The sequence below is a fragment of the Xyrauchen texanus genome, chromosome 8, assembly GCF_025860055.1.
Source record: "Xyrauchen texanus isolate HMW12.3.18 chromosome 8, RBS_HiC_50CHRs, whole genome shotgun sequence".
Lineage (NCBI taxonomy): Eukaryota > Metazoa > Chordata > Actinopteri > Cypriniformes > Catostomidae > Xyrauchen > Xyrauchen texanus.
The window spans coordinates 31,030,739-31,057,022 of NC_068283.1; the positions used below are offsets into that span (position 1 = coordinate 31,030,739).

General features: G+C 38.8%; 2 protein-coding genes across 3 annotated transcripts; one reads left to right on the plus strand and one right to left on the minus strand.

The window, feature by feature from the left end:
• Positions 1–1,221: 1,221 nt before the first annotated feature.
• On the minus strand, positions 1,222–21,180 carry atad5a (ATPase family AAA domain containing 5a). The gene is made up of 23 exons (XM_052132583.1): positions 21,068–21,180; positions 20,729–20,805; positions 16,439–18,153; positions 16,278–16,356; positions 15,997–16,146; positions 15,747–15,888; positions 15,358–15,409; positions 15,063–15,244; positions 14,826–14,974; positions 12,803–12,953; positions 12,306–12,677; positions 11,963–12,059; positions 11,761–11,843; positions 11,519–11,658; positions 11,132–11,303; positions 9,443–9,619; positions 9,068–9,301; positions 8,920–8,984; positions 8,638–8,818; positions 8,392–8,531; positions 7,141–8,009; positions 6,856–7,014; positions 1,222–1,568 (listed from the first exon to the last, which is right to left on the minus strand). The coding sequence occupies exons 2-23, from the start codon at positions 20,777–20,779 to the stop codon at positions 1,490–1,492; spliced, it is 5,439 nt and encodes a 1,812-aa protein (XP_051988543.1). The 5' UTR covers positions 20,780–20,805; positions 21,068–21,180; the 3' UTR covers positions 1,222–1,489.
• Positions 21,181–22,734: 1,554 nt separating this feature from the next.
• Positions 22,735–26,284, plus strand: ppp4ca (protein phosphatase 4, catalytic subunit a). Of its 2 annotated transcripts, none has more exons than XM_052131834.1 (9): positions 22,735–22,843; positions 23,263–23,555; positions 23,718–23,769; positions 23,881–23,931; positions 24,092–24,196; positions 24,335–24,508; positions 24,653–24,779; positions 24,929–25,118; positions 25,288–26,284. In XM_052131834.1, exons 2-9 carry the CDS (start codon positions 23,458–23,460, stop codon positions 25,415–25,417), a joined length of 927 nt encoding a protein of 308 aa, XP_051987794.1. In that variant the 5' UTR covers positions 22,735–22,843; positions 23,263–23,457; the 3' UTR covers positions 25,418–26,284. The 2 variants fall into 2 exon arrangements, with proteins under 2 accessions (XP_051987794.1, XP_051987795.1); XM_052131835.1 differs by having other exon boundaries at positions 24,095–24,196.

A 26,284-nucleotide genomic window follows, 5' to 3' on the forward strand; every position in this document is an offset into this window, starting at 1 on the left:
TTCTTGACACCAGGTCATTGTCCAAAAGTCTTCACCTCACTGTGCGTGCAGATGCACTCACACCAACCTGCAGCCAGTATTGAGGAAGCTTTGCACTGGTGGTAACACGATTCCATAGCGGACTCCTCAGGAGGAGATGGTCCTGGTGCTTGCTGGACACTCTGGGACATCCTGAAGCATTCTTCACTGCAGTTGAACCTCCTTCCTTGAAGTTTTTGTTGATCCGGTAAATTGTTCTTTCAGGTGCAATATTCTTTGCAGCAATTTCTTTGCATGTGAGGCCATTTTGATGCAAAGTGATGATGGCTGCACGTCTTTCTTTAGAGGGAACCATTACGAACAAGAACACAATGATTGGAAGCACTTCTTCCTTCCTTTTATAGCAATCAGTCTGCTCTTATAATCCAACCAGAGTGATAGTGATTTCACCTGACAAGTACTCGTTCACACTTTCCCATGTGCTGCTGATATGATTAGTGAAATTATGTTAGTTGGTCATTTTGTAAACAGTGAAATTTGGGTTTTTGTGATAAAAGTACATTTTTTGGCCAATTAAGCTTTTTGCAATTATTTAAAATGCATCTGATCACTCTGCACAATAATCTAGAAACAATGTGAATCAACACCACAACAACTGAAGCAGAAAACTTTGCGAAACACAAAATTTATGTCACTGCCAATACTTTTGGCCACAGCTGTACACAATATAAAGCAGGTGGTTGTAATGTTGTGGCTGATCGGTGTATAAGAACAATGGAAAAAGTATGCAGCTTAACAAAAACACATTCAGTGTGAATGGCCCCTAACACAAGATATGAGATTGCACTACCTTTGATTACTAAGACAGTAACAACTTCTTAAATCTTCCATCTTAAAAAATTCCAATTACACCTGGCTAGAGTAAACCCAGTAATTATATCAATTCCAGTCATTCATCCCAAACGTGAACTGTCAATCACATTGTAATTGCATAAAAAATAATGTTGCAAAATCATTGGATTTTACTGGAGGAAAAAAAGTTACATATTTGTTGTCCTGAAGTCAAGTGGATTAAAACTGCTACATTTAGGAGATGGTTTGAAGTGAAAAGAGATTCATGACTAAAAAAAAAAAAAATCTAATGCCGGAGTTCAACAACCACATAATGACGAAATAAACAGGGCAACCAGGTAAAATAATATCTGTAAACAAATTCTTATAGCACTATCACCTGTACAGAGATCTTGCAATTTACATACAATAAAAAAAAAAAAAAAATACAAAATGTTTGCTGGCAAATAGCAAATACAAATTTATTACTTGATAAAACATTTTGGAAAATGACAAATCATACTGATCTTCATAATGCACAACAGCAAATTTAAAACATTTCAATACAAATCAGTCCTGTCCACAAGACAACATAAAACCACACTCCTTATAAGAGTATATATTACTGTACAAATGCATAATTACCAGCAGCACTTAAGTAGCTGCCTAAAGATGTTATTTAAGGGAACTCTGAGGCCAGAAACTCCACCGTGCTTTTGGGAAGAGTGAAGTGTATGCCATTTAAATAGTGCAGGAATCTGAAAAAATAAAATAAATAAAATTCAGGAAACTGTTCCACATTTAACATAAAATTATCATTAAGTAGGGTTTTAGAACTAAAATTAACAAATCAATATGATAACATGGCATACAGAACAAAATATGTGTCACTTTATAAAGAGGAACAGTGGGCATTGACAGGTCCAGATCAAAAAGGCATGGCTTTCAAACAGTAAAACACTCATTTGAGTGGATAAGAATATTTAGAAGAGGAACAAAACAGCACTTACACATTTATGACCTTATGCTATATTTAAGCTTTGCAAAACCCACATCCTGTCCCTCCATGGTATTTAGTTTATAGCGCCGGGCCGTGCACCATGCCCAAGTTTAATTTCCACACTTTCTTGACAGCTCAGCAAATAATTAGCATCAGTATGAAAGCAGATTCAGTAGTGAACATGTTGTACATAACATGTTGTTTGGCATAAGAACACATATTTATAGCAAATTCTTGAGATGCATGTTGAAATGATAAAGCTGCGGTTAGCATTTTGAACCATCAGTTATGTGGTTGTACCTTTATGAACCACATAGTCACATTGACAGTTGTTTCTTTTTTGTTTGACTCTTTCATCTGCTGTAAATGCTGAGAGTAATCTTAACTATTGAAATCTACCCACTAGTGTTGTCAGAGTACCAAAATGTCAGTAGTCGTTAGCGATAGCAGTGAGGCCTGATGTCTCCCTGGCCTGATTCAGTCGATGGGGGTATGTGGAGAGCGGGGGGCGTGGCCGAGCGATGAGGGACGGCAGGGGGAGAATTAATGCAATCAGCCAGGAAAGGGATAAGGTGGATGTGTATGTGTCTTTATGTTTATATTTAGCTGGCTGAAAAGCAGTGTGTTTTTTTTTGGTATACACCGGAAACTGTTTTTCTGTTATTAAATGTCTGACGTGGATTGTTCACCCGGTCCCCACTTCCACATTGAGAACCTGATTTGCCACACGGTACTTTGGACAACACTACTACCGACTGTGCAAAAGGTGTTGCCTTATGACCCTTACAATGCGTTTTGATAACGCATTTGGGGAGTGTCATTCCACATGACCTAGTTGAAACCTCTCCACAATAAATGGCAATATTCTAATATTGGCTATGGTGTTTGAGCCCCGTCCTTTTAGGTGTGAAACAGTCAACTATAAAAGCAGGGGCGCAAACACAATATATCCGAATTTTCTTCCTTCAAGACAGTGATTCATCTCTTGTCTAGAAGCCCTCTACTGCTTCACCATCGACTACACGAGTCAGCGGGCAAGATCTTCACGGCAACAAGAAGACGATCCGCTCACCTGGACAAGCCCTCATAATAAATCTTGAACTGATTGACAAATTCACTTGTGAAATGAATTGCTGTGAACTGTATGCCAATGACTGGCTTATGATCAATAATATGGTAGTAAACAATACATTGAATTCTAAAGCTGCTTTTTGTATTGTCTTATCAATGATTAACTCTTCTGCCACAAGAATGTAATGCATTTTAATTATCTGAAAAAATATATATATTATATACACACACAGTGCATCCGAAAGTATTCACAGCACTTCACTTTTTCCACATTTTGTTGTCACAAAATGTGACAACATAATTGCCTTATTCCAAAATTTATTAAATTTATTATTTTCCTCAAAATTCTACAAACAAAACCCCATAATGACAACGTGAAAGAAGTTTGTTTGAAATCTTTTTTTACATAAGTATTCACAGCCTTTGCTCAATACTTCGTTGAAGCACCTTTGGCACCAAGCTATAGGAAGAGTCCTGGTGGTTCCAAACGTCTTCCATTGACGGATGGAGGCCACTGTGCTCATTGGGACCTTCAATGCTGCAGAAATTTTTCTGTACCCTTTCCCAGATCTGGGCCTCGATACAATCCTGTCTCGGAGGTCTGCAGACAATTCCTTGGACTTCATGGCTCGGTTTGTGCTCTGACATGCACTGTTAACTGTGGGACCTTATATAGACAGGTGTGGGCCTTTCCAAATCATGTCCAATTAACTGAATTTACCACAGGTGGACTCCAATCAAGTTGTAGAAACATCTCAAGGATGATCAGTGGATGATCAATTTTGAGTGCCATGACAAAGGCTGTGAATACTTGTGTACATGTGATTTTTTTCATTTTTAATACATTTGTAAAGATTTTAACGTTTAAGATCATGAGAAACATTTGTTTCAAAACGTTTGACCGGTAGTGTATAATTTTTTTATGAAATCACTTACGTTCTTGTGTCTTTTTAAAGATGTTGTACTGCAAGTGGTCCTTGTGCGAGAGGCACATCCCACCGTCAGATCAGCATAAGAGCTGCATTCTCTGTCTGGGCCACGCCCACCTATTGTCAGCTCTCATGGAGAAAGACTGCCCTAACTGCGAGGGCATGAATCTCAAGATGCTTTGCTCGCAAATCACGCTCATTCTGAGGGACGATTCAGCTTCCCGCGCCTTCCCACCCACCTCTTCTGTGACACCAGAGGGATCACATGAGGAGGCACGATGGGGCTGTGAAGTTGAGCAGGATGAATTTGAGGTGGACCTTGTGCCAACCCTCGCCCCGCAATCTCCATGTAACATGTCTATATCGATACACTATGCACGGCCTCGTCTCATTTGGCGGTTCTGACGATGGGGATGATGATGATGTTATGTTTCTCCCTGCATCAGGCGATTGGTTAGTGGATGATTCTACCGCCCTTACACCAGCGAGGAGCATGTACATGCCACTTACAAGGAGATGCTTTGTGTCCTTTCAAGGGTGATAGAAGAGCTCAATATTGAGTTGTCTGCTCCAGATTTCTGCTACAATCTTGCCTTGATGAATGGTTTCTGCAGTCCAGATGCCGTCAAGCGACTGCGTCCCATAGATCTGTCCCGTTCTTCCCTGAAGTTCATAGCGAACTGTCAAAATCTTGGCGAGTGCCCCATTCAGCCCGCAGCGACTATATCCACTCTAATGTGGATCACGGGAAAGAAAACAGTTATACCCAACTACCCCCTGTGGATGAGGCACACCTCTGCCCAGGAGAAATCACGCCCATTCATCCTTCCAAGCCGTATCGACTGAGGTCCTCACTGGCTGGAAGAGCATACTCAGCAGCAGGCCAAGCTGGTTCAGCACTCCATGCGATGGCAGTGCTCCAGAATTTCAAGCCAAGCTCCAAGCAAATGGACGATCAAGGCAACTGACCAGAGACATACAAAATGCTCTGCACTGCTATGGACGTAGCGCTGCATGCCACAAAGTCACTGCACAGGCCATTGGCAAGTCATCCAATGGTAGTTCTGAATGGTCACGTCACAGGCCTAATTCATACTATATGACTATAGTTCATATATCCATTCTGAGTGCTCCCCTCCTGGCCCAACACGAGGGTCACACACTGCGGCATACTCATGCCGGTCACCATCCCACGAGACTGCGGCGTCATGTTTCCTCTCTGGGAGGTTATGTTGTGCAGTCAGGCGTGATGGGATTCTGTTCCCATATGCATTAGAAAAATGCAATGTTAAATGTACTGAGTCATAAGGGAACACCTCCGATACGAACGTAACCTTGGTTCCCTGAGATGAAAGGAACCAGACTCAAAGTTCTTTGAGGTGCAAGTGATGCGCTCTTTGTTCCTCAGTGAGAAAATTCAGAGGAATGGTGTTTGCATGCTCAAACACCATAGCCAATATTATAATACTGGTATTATTGCAGAGAGGTTTCAACTAGGTCATGTGAAAGAACACTCCACATATTCATTAGCAAAATGCAATATATGTAGTTTTAACCACTTTGATAAAGTGGTTGTTTAATTACACAGATTGAGAATGTTTGTTATAATATATAATATCCAGTCCAAGTTTCATCTGTTATCAAAAAAGTTTTTCTTGCATTCTACCACATGACAAACCAGTCATCTATTCAGAATAATAGAATCAGTATGGTCAGGTGAGTGCCCCTGACTAGACTATTTCATGTTACTTTGTAAAGATAGGAGACATGTAAATTTAGTCATGATTTTTTTAATTCAAAAGCATCAAATCAGATATTTCAGTTTTAAAGCTTGTTGCCTTGTGTCTTAGGTTGATGGATGCATACCATTCTGTATGATCAGTTGATGTTATAAGTGGAAAAAGTTAGGGTTGTCAGAGTGTTTTATGTAAACCAAAAATGTTGATTTGTATTAAAAAGTAAAGCCACAACATTAAAACTATCTGCCTAATGTTGTGTAGGTCCCTCTTGTACTGCCAAAACAGCACCAACAATCATGCCACAGTCCAAATCACTGAGATCACATATTTCCCCATTCTGACGGTTGATGTGAGCATTAACTGAAGCTCCTGACCAGTATCTGCCTGATGATGCACTGCACTGCAGCCACATGATTGGCTGATTAAATACATCGCATGGAAGACAGTTGGTACCAGATAGGCTGGTTTGAGTATTTCTGTAACTGCTGATCTCCTGGGATTTTCATGCACAACAGTCTCTAGAATTTAGTCAGAATGGTGCCAAAAACAAAAAACATCCAGTGAGTGGCAGTTCTGTGGACATTAGCACCTTGTTGATGAGAGAGGTCAACAGAGTATGGCCTGACTGGTTCGATCTTACAAAGTAAACAGTAACTCAGATAACCACTCTGTACAATTATGGTGAGAAGAATAGCATCAATTTTGAGATGCAGCTTGGTGTTGTTTTGGGGGCATGAGTGGGACCTACATAATATTAGGCAGGTGGTTTTAATGTTGTGGCTGATTGGTGTATATTTGTATGGTGAAGATATAAGGTTAAAATTCTACAATTTAAAAATGAATTAAAACATTAAGGATTTTATTCTGCTGGCTGGTCAGGCCAGTAGTTCTGATTTTTTCCACTGGCTCCCTCCAAAAAATTAAAGTCTTTATTTATATTTAGCCCAAAGCAGCTGGGAAAAAACATAAACTAAGGTGTGTTTGATAAAATATTCCCAAATTGATCTCAATGGTCTTTCAAAATGCCTGTAGCATAATGTGTGGCTAACTGAAAATTAATTCCTGACTCTGTAAGTGTGCCACCTAATAGACAAATGAGGGATGAGATTCCTATTGAGAAACAGATGTCTGCCATTATAAAGCATTAATAAACCTCATTTAAAAAAATGAAAGGTAAATAGGTTTAAATGTATCATTTTGCAGTCACTAACATCACAGAAAATGTATGAGCATTAAATTGACACCATTCTAATATGCACTTGGAATATTCAGAAATCTGTACTTTGGATGTGGCTGATAAACTCACCTGCGCTTGATCTTTCCCTGCTCCTTTAGTCTCTCTGATCTACAAATGGTACGTAGGGAGGGGAGGTAGTCCAGAGCTACTGCTGTTCGGTTCCACAGTGTTCCAGCTGACCTGCAGGAAAGCACTGATTTCATCACCTCACTCTTCCTCTCCATCCCCCTGTAAAACACAAGATAAACTACTGTATACCTTGTACTGGAAACAATGCAGTCAATGTAATGCTAAACTCACTATATTGAATAGTTTTTAATGAAAAACTAAAAGCTACATGGAAGATTCACTCACCTTGATTCACAGAGCATCATTTGAGTGAGACTGAAACCTTGTCTGTGTGGAGCCACGGGGAGGGTGAGCTCCTCCTTTGCCTCTCTTCGGATCTCCTCCTCCAGTTCCTGAGCTCTTCCCCAGGCCTCGGTGATCGCAGCCCTACACTTCCTAAAACTTAAATGACCCAGTGTAGAGTGGATTTCCTCTGCACTGATCCCATTTACCTGGTTGCCACACTGTAACCGAACCTCATCGGTCATCCCACTTTTGACTTCTGCACCAGTCCAGCCAAAGTCGTGTGGTCTGCAGGAACCCTCAGTCTGTGACAGCTGGTAAAACAGTGACGAGTCCAGGAAGGACATGTGGTCCATGTACTCTGCTAAACTGTTCAAGCACTGTGACACTGGCACACTCTTCTTTCTATCAGCTTCAGTTAACACAGCACGTCTCAGTTTCACTGGCGCAGTTTGAGAAACATGTGACTCCTTAACAAGCTGATCTGCAGGTTCCTCATTAGTCCTTTGAACAGGAGCATTGTTGGGCTTAGGCAGCGAGAGGCACTCATCCTCAGACTCTGAATCAGACTGGAAAACATCTTTATTGGTCATGCAGAGCTTCTTCCTCCCCCTCATTCTGGAGGACACCTTAAGAGGACTTCCATCATCAGAGGGCTCTTCCAAAACTTTTAAACTCAAGGTCTGAGTTACGTGCTCAGGTTGGGACGGTGGGTGTGGTGCTGCTTGTGATTTGAGGGTAGATGGCGATAAGGGTCGAATGGGCAGAGGGAGCAGATTCACCATATTGGAATAGAGAAGATCTACTCCCCTTCGCTGGACCTCTGAGAGAAGATCCCAGCACCTCACGCTCTCAAGTACTGATGACTCATGCTAGATTGATCAGGAACAAAATTCTTTTAATTCTTTACTTTATTTTTTTTTAAAGTAATACCTTTTGGTGTACAAATGCCTACAATAAGATTTGCAGATTTGAAGTCAATTACTCTCAATGGACAGACAATCATAATAGCTGTCTTTACACAAGCATACACAGAGCTAAATCTAGCCAATTAAATATTTTAGAGGAAAGCAAATCTAGAATAATTTATATTCACTATATTCAAATTCCACAACTTTCTTAGAACTCAGTCATTTAAAATCACTTTTCCACACACAAACAAATTATAATTCCAGGTTTTCCAAGACCATGGGAACTCCTCATATTGACAAAGTGTTTTACTTTTTAGAGATAAAAAAATAAATAAAAACCTACCTTCAGTAGTGAATCTGCCACATTTTCAGTTTGCACATTCAGAATCCCCAGCAAACTCTCTGTGCAAGCAGTGTGGCAGGGTGGTAAACTATCCCCACACATATCATCAGCTTTGGCAGACTGAACATCACATTTGAGCTCTATGGGGTAAAACAAAACCTTTCTGTTACTGAATATTCAAATACAGGTATTATGGAATACTCAAAGATTTTAGCATCCTTTTTCAAAATCTTTAAAAAATGTTACCTGAGGAAGGTAGAGGCCTTTGCACCTGCTGTCCACCACCACTGCAGGCCCAGAACTGCAGGTGCAGGAGGCTCTGACGAATATCACATTTGTTCCAGTCTAGCAGTGAGGACACATCTTTATTGTCTGTCCTCATGTTTTCTGCCAGACACAGCAGCTGTAGGTAACTGGACACATCTGCCTGAAAGAGCCCAAAGCTATAACTACCACAGCTAGAAAGCACACAACATAGTGGAGACATTGTTTTTCCAGAGAAAAAGGCAAAAAATAAAGTGTCCCTACCACTGAAGGAGCTTTAAAATGGATTTCTTCAAAGTAACCGTCAAATGAAGCACCAAATGTCAGATCTGCAAGAAAAAGAAAAGGTCCCATGATGACCAATTCATTATTTACAAACTCATGATTCTATGCAATTTCTAATTCCACTTACCACTGGTTGTTAGAATCACTGGTCTCTTGGTTGTGGTCATGAAGGTTTTTACTGCAGCCAGGAACCCATTGTCATCATCAAATATGACGTCCACCTCCTCAAATAAGATGAGTGATGTTGCCGTTCTCTTGCCCTGGTCTTCACTGGATATCTTGGTCACTGCTGGTTTTTCACTAATGCACTCTTTGCTTTCGTTGTCAGTGTCCTTTGCTTTAGAATACGTTTTTGGACATGCTTTGAAAACAGAGCAAAAGCGACAAACATTGTAAGAAAATTGGCAACATGAAGCATGAAAACTATTTCCAAAATAATCAATCTATTCATTATTCATGTTTGGTGATGATTCACTAAGATCAGTGTTTTTTTTATTGTTACCAGGCTGTGCTTTCTTGTTTAGATTGTTTGCTTCTTTGCCTGTAGACCTTCCACCTGCTTTGAAAAAACTGGCTAGAGAGGTAGGAGCCAAGCGGTCTCTCTTAGACAGAGCACTTCGAGGAGTCTGAGGAGGCTTCCTGGGAGATGATACAACCCTTCTGGGAGAGTTCAGCTTTCCTGTGATTAGAGGAAAGGTGTTGAAGTATTACACACAAATTCACACTTTATATTCATTATGTAAACAAATATCAAGAACAGGGCTTAAAGTGAAAAAAATTCCTGAGCCTGAACATTGTTTTGCACAGACGGACTTATCTTCAAATGGAACCATTTATTTTTAAGTATTACGGCTGTATCTTAATGGCATCTTTTTATTAATGAAGACCAGTATCACTGATATTTTATTTAGTATACTAAATTTTAGGGTTATAAAATAGTCCACAATGCATAAATTATAAATTAAATTAGATTAATCCTTATTAAAGCTACAAGCGTTCTTTAGTCAAAGAGTAGTTAGTAGTTTTCTCTGTTCCCTTTGTTCTTTGGTTAACTTTACTGACAGACAGAATTAGTGGCTACTGTCACTTTAAGATCTACAGCTGGTGACAGGATCTCACGCGTCTCATTCTCTCACTACTCTTTACTTCCATTTAAGATTTTATTTAACTCATTTAAGGGTTATTGTTCGTTCAAGTGCGAAAGAGAATTCGATACTGGTTCGCGACTTTTTGTGCCTCGTGTGTGTGTGTGTGTGTGTGTGTGTGTGTGTGTGAGGAGGACATTTACTTAAGTGCGTTCTCTTTTGTCTTGTCGCACATTAATGGTTTAAAGCATTTGGTGGACAAACTAATAACTAATAAGAGCTAAAGAATGACAAAGAACGGATGCAGCGTTAATTGTGTTAAATATTTAAAACATTAAAGCTGGACAAAAAAAAAGAAATCGCGATACGTTAACGTTGACAGCACTAACGTTACTTGTCATACATTGCTGACAGAAAATGAAGTGGTTTAAAGTGGACTCGTTTTCATGGTAGGCCTACACATAATGTTTTTTTTAGTAAGCTATACAGAATGTTCTACATTAAATATTTAACTAACAGTCTAAAGTTACCTAGCAGAATTGTATGTTAATGTTAGCTCAGTCAACGTAAGGCTAACATCAAAAGGTGTAGACAGAAAATATGATTATGCTGACCTGAGCTAATTTACGAAATCAACCAACTCACATCCTTTCTTTCTTTTCATCCATGATGACATTAAGTCACCTAATGTTGTTTCTGGAGTTCTGCGCTCCATGCTTTCACCGACGACGCTAACGTGAGGTATGGATCTCAATCACACTGTTGCCAGGACCCGCCCTGCTCTGCTTCTGATAGGCTTGTGACGTTAGTTAGAGCTGCGCTCCTCTCATATGTTTGATAGGTGAAATCAATTGACTCGAAAATATTAAACCGCATTGAAGTTCCCAGTTTCAAATGCAGCCGAGCGGTATGCGCCCTCATAATGGAAGCGGCGCACTCGTTTTTTCCAAGCGCGTCCGCGCCGAAAGTGCGTCCGACTGTAATTTGCAGCCTGATTAATACATTTTGCCTGCACCGGAGGCCGGATCTACCCTCAAGCCGGAAATCCGGCCCCCGGCCGGAATACTTTAAGCCCTGCAAGAATTAACAGTGGGATGTGCTCATACTTGGGGAGGTGCCAGGTTTGGGGTTGGTACCGGTGCTGCTATAATTGCTGAAGTAGGACGGTTTGTGGACATTGACACCCTGGATGTCCACTTGGTGGGACTGAGTGGCTTCTTTCAGCTGAGATAAGATCTGACGACCACTTCTTTGAGAAGAAGAGTTCACTTCAAATACCTTGAGGGTAAAAAACCAACAGGCTGGGTTGCAACGTTTCCCTTTCTGAAGAACACCAGACAGTGTTCAAAATGAGAACTTCAAGAGGCAACCCCTTCTTTCAGAGATAACACGAAGAGTGCATTCAAGACAATACGTTTACAGCTCATAAGAGCCATCCTACCCATTTTATAAACATGCTAAAATATGGATCTGAATAGAAAAATGAACCAGACCTTGAAACCCAGTTCCTGAGCACAGGCATACACCGCAGCAGTTTTTCCCACCCCAGTGGGTCCCATTATAAGCAGTGTGTTACACAGAAGATCTTCCATATCTTCTAGTCCCTCACCACCATCCCCTAAGAGCCAAGAGTCTGCAAAAATATACAGGTGGGACAGTTAGGACTCATGAGTTGCGAACATGGCAGGCAGAAAAGCATGTAGTGTGTACTTGCTCCTGTGTAAGCTTTAAATACCATTACTATCGTCCTCTTGCTTATTTTCCTGCTGTTTTCTCTTCTCCTCCCGATCAGCTCTCAGTTTCCACTCTTTCAGCCAGCTAACAGCAATTAAACAATAAAAATTAAATGCAAGACAAATGTCATCACTTGCATGTCAATTAGTAAATGGAATGATTTCCAATCTTGGAATCAACGAAATTCAATTAAAAGGCAAGACCTGTGCAGTCTCCGAACAGATTCCATATTTCCAATTACATCATTTGAGTGCTGTGGCTGATATTTCTCTGACCAAAGCACATCCTCTTTCACTCCATCTACAAGAGAGAGAATAAACAAATATATTAAAAATGTCACACAGTAAAGTAGATTCAATTTTAAGTAAATTTAGTTTTAAGTAAAAGTACATTTACACAGAAAATTAAAAAATAACATGAAAGTCTGTACATGCTTTAAAATAGTTTAAGTTGTCTTTGATAGGACGACACCTATACCTAGTTTACAAAGATTAATTATTTTCAAAATACTGCCTCAACATTATTTTGTTTAATTTAATTTCTTACTTTCTGTGCCTGTAGCTCCTGGCACAGGGGAATCCAGTGTAATGGGAGACTCACTCTGGTTTCCCACAGGTGAGGTCAACTCTGCAGGCTCCGGCTCTTTCTTCTTTTGTCTCTGTGATCGACCTCTTCGATTTCTGCCAGAAGGCATGGTTTCAGTGACATCCTGCGCTGCTGGACCCCCTGACTGCTGGATCCCCTGACCTGATGGTGGACTTCCTTCAATCACTATGACCTCCCCTTCTATGTGACTGGACTTAGTTTTTTTCCTCACTTTGCCGGTTCCTTCCCATTCATCAACACGCTTCCGTTTTCTTCCGATGCCTGACTCGGATGATCTAGCAGGGCAGAATGTTTTAGACTCACCTTCAGGTCCTATATAGAACACAATAAGAACAGTATAAATACAAAGAAAAATCAGTAAATCCTGTTGAATTATGGTCATCTCTTGTGCCTGTGAAGAAATTTCAATAATGTACTCAATTCAATTTTACAGTCACCTGATGCAGAGGCCTGAAGAATGTAGTCCTCATGTCTCTTAACAAAGCGTGTGAAGAATCTTTGGTGAGGGAAAGAGGGATTGGAGTTTCTGATCTCCTCCAAAAGATTCTGTCTGACAGGCTCAGAAATCTCTTTCCAACAGCAAAAAACCTTGACATAAAAGAAAAGTAAAATTTCATATGTAAAATGGATGGAGACATTTATATCGCAGTCAGAAACACAAAAAACACACACAGTGCATTCATAAAGTATTCTGAACCCTTCCATTTTTTCACATTTTGTTATGTTGCAGCCTTATGGCAAAATGCTTTAAAATGTAGATTTAAAGATTTAAACAATCTGCACTCCATACCCCATGATGACAAAGCAAAAACAAGATTTTTTGCTATGACACATGAAATTTAGCTCTGGTGCATCCCATTTCTCTGGATCATCTTTGAGATGTTTCTATACTTTGATTGGAGTCAACCTGTGACAAATTAAATTGATTGGACATGATTTGGAAAGGCACACGCCTGTCTATATAAGGTTTCACAGCTGAAAATGCTTAGAGCAAAAACCAAGCCATGAGGTCAAAGGAACTGCCTGCAGAGCTCAGAAACAAGATTGTATCAAGGCACAGATCTGGGGAAGGCTACAAAACAAATTTGGCTGCATTGAAGGTTCCCAAGAGCACAGTGGCCTCCATAATTCTTAAATGGAAGTTTGGAACAACCAGGACATTTCCTAGAGCTGGCCGCCCGGCCAAACTGAGCAATCGGGGGAGAAGGGCCTTGGTAAGAGAGGTGACCAAGAACCCGATGGTCACTCTTGTTGAGCTCCAGAGATCATGTGTGGAGATGGGAGAAACTGGCAAAAGGACAACCATCACTGCAATACTCCACCGATCTGGGCTTTATGGCAGAGTGGCCAGACAGAAGCCTCTCCTCAGTGCAAGACACATAAAAAGCACTTAAAGGAAACTCAGACTGTGAGATAAGATTCTCTGGTCTGATAAAACGAAGATTGAACTGTTTAGCCTCAATTCCAAGCGTCATGTCTGGAGGAAACCAGGCACCGCTCATAACCTGTGCAATACCATCCCAACGGTGAAGCATGGTGGTGATAGAATCATGCTGTGGGGATGTTTTTCAGCGGCAGGGACAAGAAAAGCTGAATACAGCAAAATACAGAGATATCCTTAATGAAAACCAGAGCCCTCAGGACCTCAGACTGGGCTGAAGGTTCACCTTCCAACAGGACAATGACCCTAAGCACACAGCTAAGACAAAGCAAGAATGGCTTAGGGACAACTCTGTGGATGTCCTTGAGTGGCCCAGCCAGAGCCTGGACTTGAACCCAATCGAACCTCCCCTGGTGAGACTTGAAAATGGCTGCTCACCGACGGTCCCCATACAATCTGACAGAGCTTAAGAGAATCTGCAGAGAAGAATGGCAGAAAATCTCCAAATTCAGGTGTGCAAAGCTTGTCACATCATACACAAAAAGACTTGAGGCTTTAATAGCTTCCAAAGGTGTTTCAACAAAGTACTGAGTTAAGGGTCTGAATACTTATGTCAATGTGATATTTCAGTTTTTTCTTTAGTTATCAAAAATCTGTTTTTTGATTTGTCATAATGGTGTATGTAGATTGAAGTGGGAAAACATTTAAGCATTTTAGCATAAGGCTGCAACATAAAAATATTTGAAAATATTAAGGGGTCTGGATAAATTCTGAGTACCCTATTTATTCACCAGAAAATTTTAACCTTTTAACCTTTAAAGGGATAGTTCATCCAAATATGAAACTTCTGTCAAAAGAAGTTGTTAGCCCTTAGTCACCACAATTTCCTTTTATGGAAAACAGATGCCATGAAAGTGAATGGTTACTGAGGGTAACATTTTGCCTGACATCTCCTTTGGTGCTCAATGGAAAAAAGTTATACATATTTTAAACACAAGGGGGGACAAAATAATGACAGAAGTTTCTTGGGTAAACTTCCGCTTTAAATTTACAAATTGTAAAAAAAAAAACACACAAACCCGCTGGCAAAATGTTCTCTTAGTAGGAATTGTAGTATAATCCAAAGACCTCTCCAAAAACATCAGTGGTGCAGATGGTGAATTATTGGACTCCTTTAAGCAAATTAGGAAGGGATTTGAAGGCCACCCGAGGTTCCACAATGAACAATCTGACAAAGAAATTGAAAGAAATTAGCACAATAGTCCCCTATATAAAAACATGGGCCTCCAAAAGAAGAATGAAATGTGCAACCTTACCTGCAGCCCTTTGTTGGATATGCAACACCATCAGGAATGAAGCACAAGCTTGACTGTAAGCCTCTCGGCTGGCTGCTGTCTTTGCGATCTGCTTTTTAAAGGACTCTGGAAGGCCACTCTTCAGAAACTCTCTTTTTGCTCTGAACTGTTCATCATCTTGCGAGTTCTCCGATGCCTCTAGACTTAAAGGGGAGATGTTGAGGTCAAGGCATTTATTAGAATTTTTACAATACACAGTGAAGTTCAGAGAATTAAAGAGATCAAGTCTGTTTGTCTGTAATTAATAGTGTAATACCTGCTGTCATCAAAGATTGTGATGACGCCTGATGGTCTCTGAGCTTTTCTCTCTACAAATAGAAGAGCCAGTTTAGAAGCTGAAAAAGTAAATGGAAATTTATCATCTTACTTTTTTTTTTTTTTTTTTTTTTACTGAAGTGTGTAATTTCTTAGTAGTGCCACCATCTAGAATTGCAAAAATAAACATGGTTGTGGAATGCACCCATGTCTGCCTTTAATTGAACAATCAGTTAGTCCAGCCTCTAACTCATGGCATTGGTCGAGTTGAAGTTTTTGTGTCTGATTAGACAGGCTGCTCAAAATAAACATGGGAATTTAACATTTTGTTTAGAGTTTTTGAGAAAATATACAGTTTACTTTTATTACTTTTATACAGGAGTAATTTACCTGTAGATGTCTTGAATGCTTTGTTTTGAGCAGTACTTTTCCCCAAAACCTCATTTAAACTGCGAAACATTTTCTGTTTTTTGCTGCTTTCCTCTGAAGTGACTCTGGTGCATTTACTCTGCTCCAAAAACACTACTGAGTCCTAAAAGGAAGACATTGTACATACAAATGAGAGAATAACTAAAGCCATTATTAGAAGCAGTTCTTCAAAATTTACATCAGTGTACTTAAGACATATCCACTATCATACCTCATCCTCACAGTAATTAACGATGGATTCTTTGTTTCTTGAAGAACTTCGTAGAGTTTCCTTTATAGTGTCTTTTTTACTTTGCTGTAGAGCTTTGGCTTTCTGCACCAGCTTTCTAGCTTGTTTTCTTTTTTTACATGCATTTAATTCCTATCAAACAGAAGTTTTGGAGAGTTATAAGTAATATCTGCAAATTTCTTTTCTATTTTTTTATATTTCTTTTTCTATTAATTATATAATAAAATCTCCTCACCACAAAATCATTCAGAAATGTTAGTTACCTTTATTGCGAGAGAACTTGATATTTTTAAATCTCCAGCTCTTGTGGCAGATGATGGAAATACTCTGGTGATTTTCATCCTGGCAGATTATAATTTAAAGTTTATAAAACACAAGGAAACAATTAAAAGAGATTATGGAACATTAAGTAAGTTGATCATACCTGATAGGGCTGCCTTTCGGATCTGGTGGGCAGAGCATTTCAGCTCTATAAACGCCCCTTTTCAGCCTGTGTTCCTTTGGGGTGGAGGCCAAGGAGGGTGTATTTTGGGTCACATCATTTACGGTGTTCTCTTGCTTCCCTTTATTCTGTGACGTGGCATCTGTATTGAGCACAACGGCTGACTGTCTACGTGAAAGCTCTCTGTTCGACCTCCTCAGCTCTCTTACAGTCTGTTTGCCTTCATCTTCATCATCAGCTAGATTATTTTGTTTGTCAACCTCCATCTCTGTAGAAAGTTCCTTGGGTTTCGGAGTTGGAACTGGAGCATTTTCATTGGCCTTTGCTTGTCCCATCATCCCAGCCTTACTAACTCGCTTTTTTTTGTCACCAGTACTGCTTGTCTGTTCTTCATTCTGCTCAGAGCCGGTCACTTCTGATTTGTTCTCCAGAGATTTTTCTTGTTCCTCGCCTACTGCCTCAGGAACGAACTCTTGAACCTGGCTCTGCTTGCTCTGACCCTTGTTGGTTTTGCTTTTCAATCCATCAAGGCTAGGCTGCTTGAAGGCATTCATAAACTGCTTTCTCTCTGCCTCAGTGCTATTAGGCATGGGGCTGGACTCCACCACATCAAGTTCCAAATCTTCCTCCAGAAGAACAACATTAGATTTCCTTTTGTGGTCAGGCAATCTATCTGGTTTAACCTCTGGTGTAGGAACAGATGAAGTCTTGTCATCTTTTATCTGACCTTTTCTATTTCTACTAAATATAGATGCGACTTTCAACTCCTTGACCACCTTGACTGACTCATGATCGGGAGAAATGGGATGCACCTCTGCTTGGATCGTGAGAGTTCGGGGTGACACCTGCACAGGACCAGTTGCAGGGTCACTCTGATCAATACAGGTGTTTTGTTCACTTACAGTGTCAGGAGCAATGCAGTCAGGCTTGGGAATAGCATTACCTGCATCCTGCTCTTGGCAATGATTCTGCAGGAAGTCATTGAATGATATTGTGATAGTGCTGCTACTGTGTGTGGTCGTATTATCTTCAGTGTTCTCTGATTTAGTATCACAAATTGGCTGCTCAGACTCTTGAGCATGACTGACACACTGCTTAGTCTCTTCACAACCACCTTTTTCTTTTCTATTTCTCCTCACAGTAGATTTCTTGCTCTTATCTTTGTTCTCTATAGGAGCATTCAGTGCAGAACTGTCCACAGAATTTGTATCCTTCATGTCATTTGGATCAGGCTCTGTGGCTTTTTTCCTCCCAGCTGATTCCTTGTCTGAAGAGACATAATGACTAGTCTGAGTCAGACGGGCAGAAGTGTCACTACCCTTGGTAGAGGAGATTGCACTTTCATTCACAGCTGATTCACTGGGGCTCTCTATCAAGACAAGATCCTCTGTGACCTCTTGTGAATCCACCTGTTCGGACTTCTTGTTTTCCTTGGGCTTCCTGGTTCGTTTCTGGCCCTGTGCCCTTACAGATTTACTAAAGATTTCCGGGCTTCTAACTTGCTCTGAAAGTTGCAGAGAGTTCCCTTTAGCTACCGGAGAGCTTTTTATTTGTGCAGGGGAGGTCTTCTTAAAATAGTCCATAATGCTGTTTGAACGTGGTGGGGAGAACTGTTTTTCCACTTGCTTGGGCATAAAGTAATTAGTAATAGTCCTGGCAGGTGGTGCATCTGCATCCTTCCTCAATTTCTTGCATGGCTAGAGGCACAGAAACAAGAGATTATGGGTTAAGTTTACCCCAAAATGAAAATTCTGTCATAATTTACAAATCATTATGTTGTTCCAAACTGTTTAACTTTCATCCATGGAACACAAGAGAAGACATTATGTAGAACAGGGTTTCTCAGCCACTGGGTTGAAACCCAAAAGTGGGTTGTGGATCAGTGTCTGCTGGGTCGTAAGATCTTTTCTGTCATGAGTACAAATTACCAATTAGAAGTATAGAACTGTACATTTGCAATGTTTGGGGCAACAGTGACCTCTATTGTCCAATCGTGTTTGTATATCCAGGTTTATGTAAACGACTGTAAGAGGCTGCATTTCTCTGATGTTAATTATTAGCAGTCCAATTACAATAATCCATGAATGCTATGAATCTATCTTTTTGGCCAAGGTCTCTTTATGTAGCGTTGCATGCGCTTGCTCCATATATACATTTCTGGACATCATAATTTCAGAGCAGCAGTCCCAAGTGGGGTTGCCACACCCATCCCGTAAAATACATGAACGTCCCATATTTAAAGATGAAATGATGCGTCCAGTATCTAATCAATACAGGACACAATTTGTCCCGTATTTAAGCTGGTCTGATGGCGTCACCACAAAATCATTCAAGGTAATTAATTTATCGTTGATATTCATTGGAAATTGTGCCTACGGTGGGTAAAGCACTGTCTGAATAGTCCTTACATTGTGCTAAAACGTGCTAAAACTTTGGAGGGTGTAGTAAGGGACCATCTGAAAACTTCAGTCAGCAGCACCAAAGCTACATATTGGGCTATAGATATTAGGCCGCAATATTATAAGCATATAAACATAATTCGATTTTGGAGTGTAAAACAACAAAGAAATCTTGTCTGACCATTCAGGCCATCTTGTCCGACCATTGGGAGTCTACATTGGGGAATAAGTGTTGTCTGACTCGCAAACTAATGACTCTCATTAGCCGCCTCTTTTCAATCTTTTGAGTGACACACAGCACACCCAGTGTTGTCCGACACCCAATGAATGACTCTTAAAAGTCTGTTCTTTTGAATCTACAGCACAAAACATCTAGTGCTACTTGTGTAGTCTGATACACATACAAATGGCCCTTATGAGCCAGTTCTTTTTAGCGAATCAAAGTCACGTATACATCAGTCAGAGTGGTTACTGAATTAATCTGATACTGATCCCCAAGTTATGAATGTCCAACTCGAAATTAAATAAGAACTGTTGAAATCTAACAAGCATGTAGTACAACATTACATAACACAGTCTAAACAGTCTCTGGAACTGTTACTATGTAGTTCACCCAAAAAGAACATTCTCTCATCATTTACTCACACTCAGGCCATCCCAGATGTGTATGACTTTCTTCTGCAGAATACAAACAAAGATTTTTAGAAGAATATCTCAGCTCTGTATGTCCATATAATGCAAGTGAATGGTGGCCAGAAATTTGATGGTCCAAAATGGAAATAAAGGCAGAATAACTCAGGGGTTTAATCCACATCTTTAGAAATAATATGATAGGTATAGGTGAGAAACAGATTGATATTTATGTCATTTTTAAGTCTTCTATTTTCTTTTTTGGTGATTTGCATTCTTTGTGCATATCGCTACCTACTGGTGAGGGCTGGACAAAGATGGAGATTTTCAGTAAAAAAGGACTTAAATATTGATCTATTTCTAATTGATCTCTATCATATCGCTTCAGAAGACATAGATTAAACCTCTGGAGTCATATGGATTACTTTTATGCTGCCTTTGTGTGTTTTTTGAAGTTTTAGTTTCCAATCACTTGCCTCCAGTACTGAAATTATCTTCAAAAAAATCTTCATTTGTGTTGGGATGGCATGAGGGTGAGTAAATGATGAGAAACCTTTCATTTGTAGGTGAACTATATCTTTAATGTTGTACTTCAGACCTGTGAGATTTCAACCAGGCAGTAAAGCTATTAACTGGTTGTTCATATGACAATGTGCAGTTAAAGATACACATGAGTTTTGTTGTAATCAGTGGAATAATCTAATAATAATAACATAAATGTTATCACATTTCCTGTATGTTTAGAATTGTATTTAATTTATAGTTGGGATTAATGATCAGATTGCATTTATGCCTTTAACAAGAATTGTGTAAAATGTATTTCTGATTTGTTTTATCTTCTCTGTAGAAATCTGAAATTATTTCATCATTTGGCAAAAGGCTGCTGAGGACAGTATATGTAATAAGAATTGCATTTCTTACTTTCCAAATAATTCTTCCTCAAAAGTAGGCGACTGAAAGTATTGTTAAGAGGAATTGGAATTGTTACATTTCTTATGATTACAATCCCTACAGAATACAAAATGAAAGAAAACAATGAAAGTAACTGATGCTGTCAGTCTTTCACATTCTGCTAAGCATCTTTTTTTTAGTTCCACGGAAGAAAGAAAGTCAAACAGGTTTGGAATCACACAAGGATGAGAGAAAAATTATAACTTTTGGGGTGAAATATCCCTTTCAATAATTCAAATGTAATGTTAGATCAAGACATTGTCATTTAATAAAGCCTTTTTAATACACATACCTGACCCTCAAAGTCCTCCATGATAGCTGCCATAGCAACAGCCCCAGCCATTGTTGATTTACCTCCAAACTAAAAGCCTGTATACATTAAACAATTCAAAACCAAAATATTTTAAGCAATTTAAAAACAGATGCATAAAACAGGTTTACGTTAAAAAAAAAAACGTTTTACGGTATGTGTTTATATAAAACTGAAAAAAAGCTCAAATTACAGTATGAATAAACTCAACAGAAAACACAATTTATGAACCAGTTATACTATTGCAATCCAACTACCAGGCTGAGAAATGTAATCGGTCAAATACGTATATATCGATAAAGCACCCATGCAGACACTCACCGGTTATTTTTCTTTCTTCAGGGATACGTTGATACATACTCCAAAATTACAAGTGGACAAGGCATAAAAGGCTATTTGTATACAGCAGTGCGTTTTAGTGAACACAAAGCCTATCTACACATTTCTTAAACGACACACATGCCAAAACTACAAAACCAACATATTAAGTGCTATTAAGCATTAACAAACCCGCCTTCCATGAAAATTTTATCTAGATAATCAGAAGTGCTGTTGAAAAGACAGTTTAGAGCCAATATTCTGTAATAACGTAGGATTTAATGTAGATGAATTGTTTTCAACAAATGGCGCCAAATATCATAGACGTCTTTCACTGCGCCTGCTCCACCAATCACAGCTCGTGACGTCATATACGCAGAAACCGGAAAAGGTACGTTTTCAAAAGACATTTGATTTCAAAATAATAACATTACTTTTGGGGGAGGCTTGGCAAATAAATAAATAAATACATTTTGGGGAGGCTTAGCAAATAAATACATTAAAAAAAAATAGATATTGATTTTTTAATTAATTAATTAAACAAATAACAGATAAATAAACAAACCGTAAATTAACACCATGTACCTCTCAAACACCTAACCTTTCAAATTGAATTACCTTAATGTATTTTTAAATAAATTTTTTCCAACACAAATTTCCCAATGAAATAGTGTGAAACATACATTGACAGTTAATTTTTTTTTATATGATATATATGTTTTCACTATTAAACATAAGTTAACATAAATTGGAATTAAACATAGTTTTTCAAACTATAGCTATATAACATTTGGAGAAACAGACCTCATTATCTGAAAAATGTAGTATGGTTAAAGATATAAAGGATGGAGGGCTTCGAGTTATTGACTTTGATTGTCTTAATGGAACCTTAAAATTAAATTGGTTGAAGTCCTGGATCAAACACAGTGGCTCATTTTGGTATTGTATCCCAGAGCATTTATTCAAAAAAGTTGGAGGCCAGGATTTTCTTCTCAGGACGGACTTTAATATTGACAAATTACCTATATCACTATCAGAGTTCCAAAAACAAATACTGTTATATTGGAAAATGTACATAACTTTTCACCACACACCTCTGTACCCTGTACATAATAGATATATATTACACCACAACAGATATTTTTAGAAGATTGGTTTGGGAAGAATATATGGTCCATAACTGACTTAATGGATGCCAATGGCAATCTTTTAAACTATTAACAATTTTGCACTAAACATAATTTCAAACCCTCACAATCAGACTTCACTAAATTACATAAAGCACTTCCCCAAGAATGTGTTTTTCTAACAAGAAATATATTAACATACCAAATGATGCAGGATTTTAATTTTGGATAAAAAAGTTCAGTAATCATTTTATTAGAAATGGTTTTACTGAAAACATTTACCCCAAAAAGCCCAACAAAAATGGCATCCTGCATTAATTTGATACAAATTCAATAACTAAACTAAGAACAATGTATTTAACACTATACCCCCAAAATGAAAGAAACACACTTAAAAATTATGAACAACATTTACCCCTCTAAACATTACGTAGACTTCACTTTGGTATTGATGAAAAAAAAAAGGACACATCCTTCCAAAAGAGACACAGGCTTTATGTTGAACGGGCGATGAGAACCTTTATTTTGAAAGAAGAGGAGAACATTTGTTTTGGGTATTTGATGTTGTTCACACTCGCCAATGCCGCTTTTTCAATTTACCATCTCCAAAAGAAACAACTGATGCTCAAAAGAAACTCATCTAAAGCCCGAGGTATTTTAAAGTGTAAAATATAATTTTTAATTTAGAGATATTCTTATTAGAAAACTCAAGCAAATACAGGGCGACATTACTAGCATTCGCGCTAACCGCTTTGTCTGTACACTTTTTGTAAGACAGGCATTGCAATGTATGAAAAAAATTGTGCCTTAGTTGCATTCAAGAAAAGAGGGACTGTACATTGTTTTAATGGATTTAGCACACATAAGATGATATGTAACCTCGGTAGCAAGCCTAATATGTTGCATTGATTCTCTAATCATCCATTCACATAACACGAAACTTTTTCGAGAAAAAAAATATATATATATATTTGCATTATATACTACCACAGCGGTTTTTGTTTTTCTTCAAAAATATGTATCTATTTTTCAAGCATGTATGTGATTATTTATTTGTACTTTATTTTCCAGTTCCGCTCTCTTGGCATTTTTCGGGATCATCTCGGTGTGTGGGGATGTGCACGACATCATAGTCTTTTAATTTTTTAAGAGGGTGTGTGTGTGGTCTCTGTGAGACTGTCATAAGTCTCGAGAAGGAGTGAGAGGGCCTCACATTTTTTGTCAGCCTCACATTGGTTGTTTATTTGAGTGTATGCATGTGTCATCATGGGAGACGTCATTGACTTGGACAGACAGATCGAGCAACTCGGACGCTGTGAACTTATCAAGGAAAATGAAGTTAAGGCACTCTGTGCCAAAGCAAGGTAACACTGATAACACCTGACACTCAGTAGTTTAAGAGACCAGCTATGTCATCATTCAGGAAAACCCATATTACAGAAAATGGTTCTGAAGTTGAATGTTTTGAATCATTAAGTAGGTACCTTATTTATATTGTGGATGTCTATGTCTGTCTGGCATGATAGGGAGATCCTGGTAGAAGAAAGTAATGTTCAAAGGGTTGATTCCCCAGTCACAGTGGGTATTTTTTATTTATTTAATAATCACGTCTAACTTCTTTTTATGCCATCTCGTATAGGATTATGTCAGAGACAAACCAACCCAATAATTTGTTCCCTTAATTTCCAGGTTTGTGGTGATATACATGGGCAGTTTTATGATCTTAAGGAGCTATTTAGGGTAGGTACCACTTGTACTGAATGGAGAATGCAGACTTGATTCCCATAGATGCACTTTTTTCATTCACATATGTACACAAGGCACATGTATGTGCCTAGCTAGACTATAACATTTTCAAACCAGTTCACTGTATCATTTGACTGATAATCTCATGTGTCAGCAGGTGGGGGGTGAAGTTCCAGAGACAAACTATCTCTTCATGGGAGACTTTGTGGACAGAGGGTTTTACAGTGTGGAGACGTTTCTATTGCTGCTTGCATTTAAGGTAGAATTGCATTTAAGGTAGAATAGAATTATAAAACATTTAAGTATGAAATATGTTAATCTTGTAATTACTGCATTAAGGCTGTTCCAAACCTTGTAATCTGCACTTATTCTTATTCCTTTGTGTTTATGCCTTTAGGTGCGATACCCTGACCGGATAACACTGATCAGAGGAAATCATGAGTCACGGCAGATCACGCAAGTGTATGGCTTTTATGACGAATGTCTTAGAAAATATGGCTCTGTTACAGTCTGGAGATACTGCACAGAGATTTTTGACTTCCTGTCCCTCTCGGCCATTGTTGATGGCAAGGTTTGACCTCATATGTATTTTTAGTGTCCACTTTCTGTAATGTTTACACTGGTATATTAATTTGATATTCTCTTTTTATATTGTACTTTGCATGTACTACAATTGATAGTTACCCTTGTCTCTATCACAATTCATTGTCCCTAGGTATTCTGTGTTCATGGTGGCCTTTCTCCATCCATTCAAACTTTGGATCAGATCAGGACCATTGACCGAAAACAGGAAGTTCCTCATGATGGACCCATGTGTGATCTGTTATGGTCTGACCCAGAGGGTGAGACGCACTGTCCTCCATACCCATTCTTTTTCAACATTTTTATCTTTAGGAATGACCCACATATTTTGACTACAAAGTAATTTATAGGTCTTTAAAATTTTGTTTTATTTTGTTAATTGTTATTTTTTTTTTCTACTTTTCTCCAGAGACAACAGGGTGGGGTGTGAGTCCAAGGGGAGCTGGATATCTATTTGGTAGTGATGTGGTGGCACAGTTTAATGCTGTCAATGATATCAGCATGATTTGCAGAGCTCATCAATTAGTTATGGAGGGCTACAAGTGGCATTTCAATGAGACCGTGTTGACTGTCTGGTCTGCTCCCAACTACTGTTATAGGTGTGTTGCATTTCCCTGCAGTACTGTGGTCCCATAGCATTTGTCCATAAATTATTATTTAGAATACATATACAGACTTAAGAAGGGCCTTATCTCTATTATTAATTTACAGCAAGAAAGGTCTCTCCAGGAATTGACCTCCTTACATTTGTATTATTTTTTTCTTTAGGTGTGGTAATGTGGCAGCCATTCTGGAACTTGATGAGCATCTCCAGAAGGAGTTTATAATATTTGAAGCTGCTCCTCAGGAAACCAGAGGCCTCCCTTCTAAGAAATCTGTGGCTGACTACTTCCTTTGACCTTTCAGCCTGGGAGAAGCTTCGGAAATACCTGTATAGACATTTCTTTAAAGACTTACTATTTTCCTCTGGCAAACATTTATTCTGCATTTATGTGAATGGAAAAGCGACATCATTTACTGGAGCAATTCTAGGCACCTTTGTACAATGGGCCCATTTTACATGAGGTTTTTTACATTCCTTCCTCTTCCCCGAAAAATGTTGTAAACCGATGTGCAAAAATTCAAACCTATTTTGACTTCCCCCAATTGTGCGGTTCGCTGTTTTGTATTTTCAAAACTCAAGTGATTTTTTTTTTCCCCCAACAAAAACAATACAATGATAGAGGTTTACATATTTGCATGTGAAAATCTGTACATAAATTGACATATCCATGAACATGTTACAGGTCTGTGTTTCAAACTGTAAAACACTGTATTTGTGATTGGGTAATAATGGTTCAGGTCTAAAGCATCTGAGGAAAATTTTACGTTTTTCACACGTGAATGCAGTGTCATTTACAGTTTAGATATACAGCTGATAATGGCATTAAGATGTTTGAAGAATTTGAAATGAATTTGTGAATTTTGTTCTAATTGACATTGACACGGGGAACCATCCATGAACCTTTCCAAACGTAATTACTCTAAACTGAATGTACATGTTAAGTCAAAGTTAGAGAAAAATACTTCTATCACCATCTTTCCAGGCATTTATATTCCATTCGTTTTTCACTGTTATGCACTGTTCACAATGATCTCCTCTAAATACTAATTTCACAGGTTTTGTAATGTGATGTTACCAAAAGGGCAGTTTCATAAAGAATGGCAAGATATGAACATGTCAAATCAACAGGGGCGTCGGACTGGGGGGGTAAAGGGTACCCAG

Excerpts from the sequence above, each read along its gene's own strand:
- ppp4ca (XM_052131834.1), top strand. The coding sequence starts at position 23,458 with ATGGGAGACGTCATTGACTTGGACAGACAGATCGAGCAACTCGGACGC. Across the intron at positions 23,556-23,717 it reads GCACTCTGTGCCAAAGCAAG|GGAGATCCTGGTAGAAGAAA; the intron begins GTAACACTGATA and ends CTGGCATGATAG. Across the intron at positions 24,197-24,334 it reads TATTGCTGCTTGCATTTAAG|GTGCGATACCCTGACCGGAT; the intron begins GTAGAATTGCAT and ends TTATGCCTTTAG.
- atad5a (XM_052132583.1), bottom strand. The coding sequence starts at position 20,779 with ATGGCTGGGGCTGTTGCTATGGCAGCTATCATGGAGGACTTTGAGGGT. Across the intron at positions 16,147-16,277 it reads CAAGTTCTCTCGCAATAAAG|GAATTAAATGCATGTAAAAA; the intron begins GTAACTAACATT and ends TCTGTTTGATAG. Across the intron at positions 9,620-11,131 it reads CAAACCTGGCACCTCCCCAA|GAAAGCTGAACTCTCCCAGA; the intron begins GTATGAGCACAT and ends CTCTAATCACAG.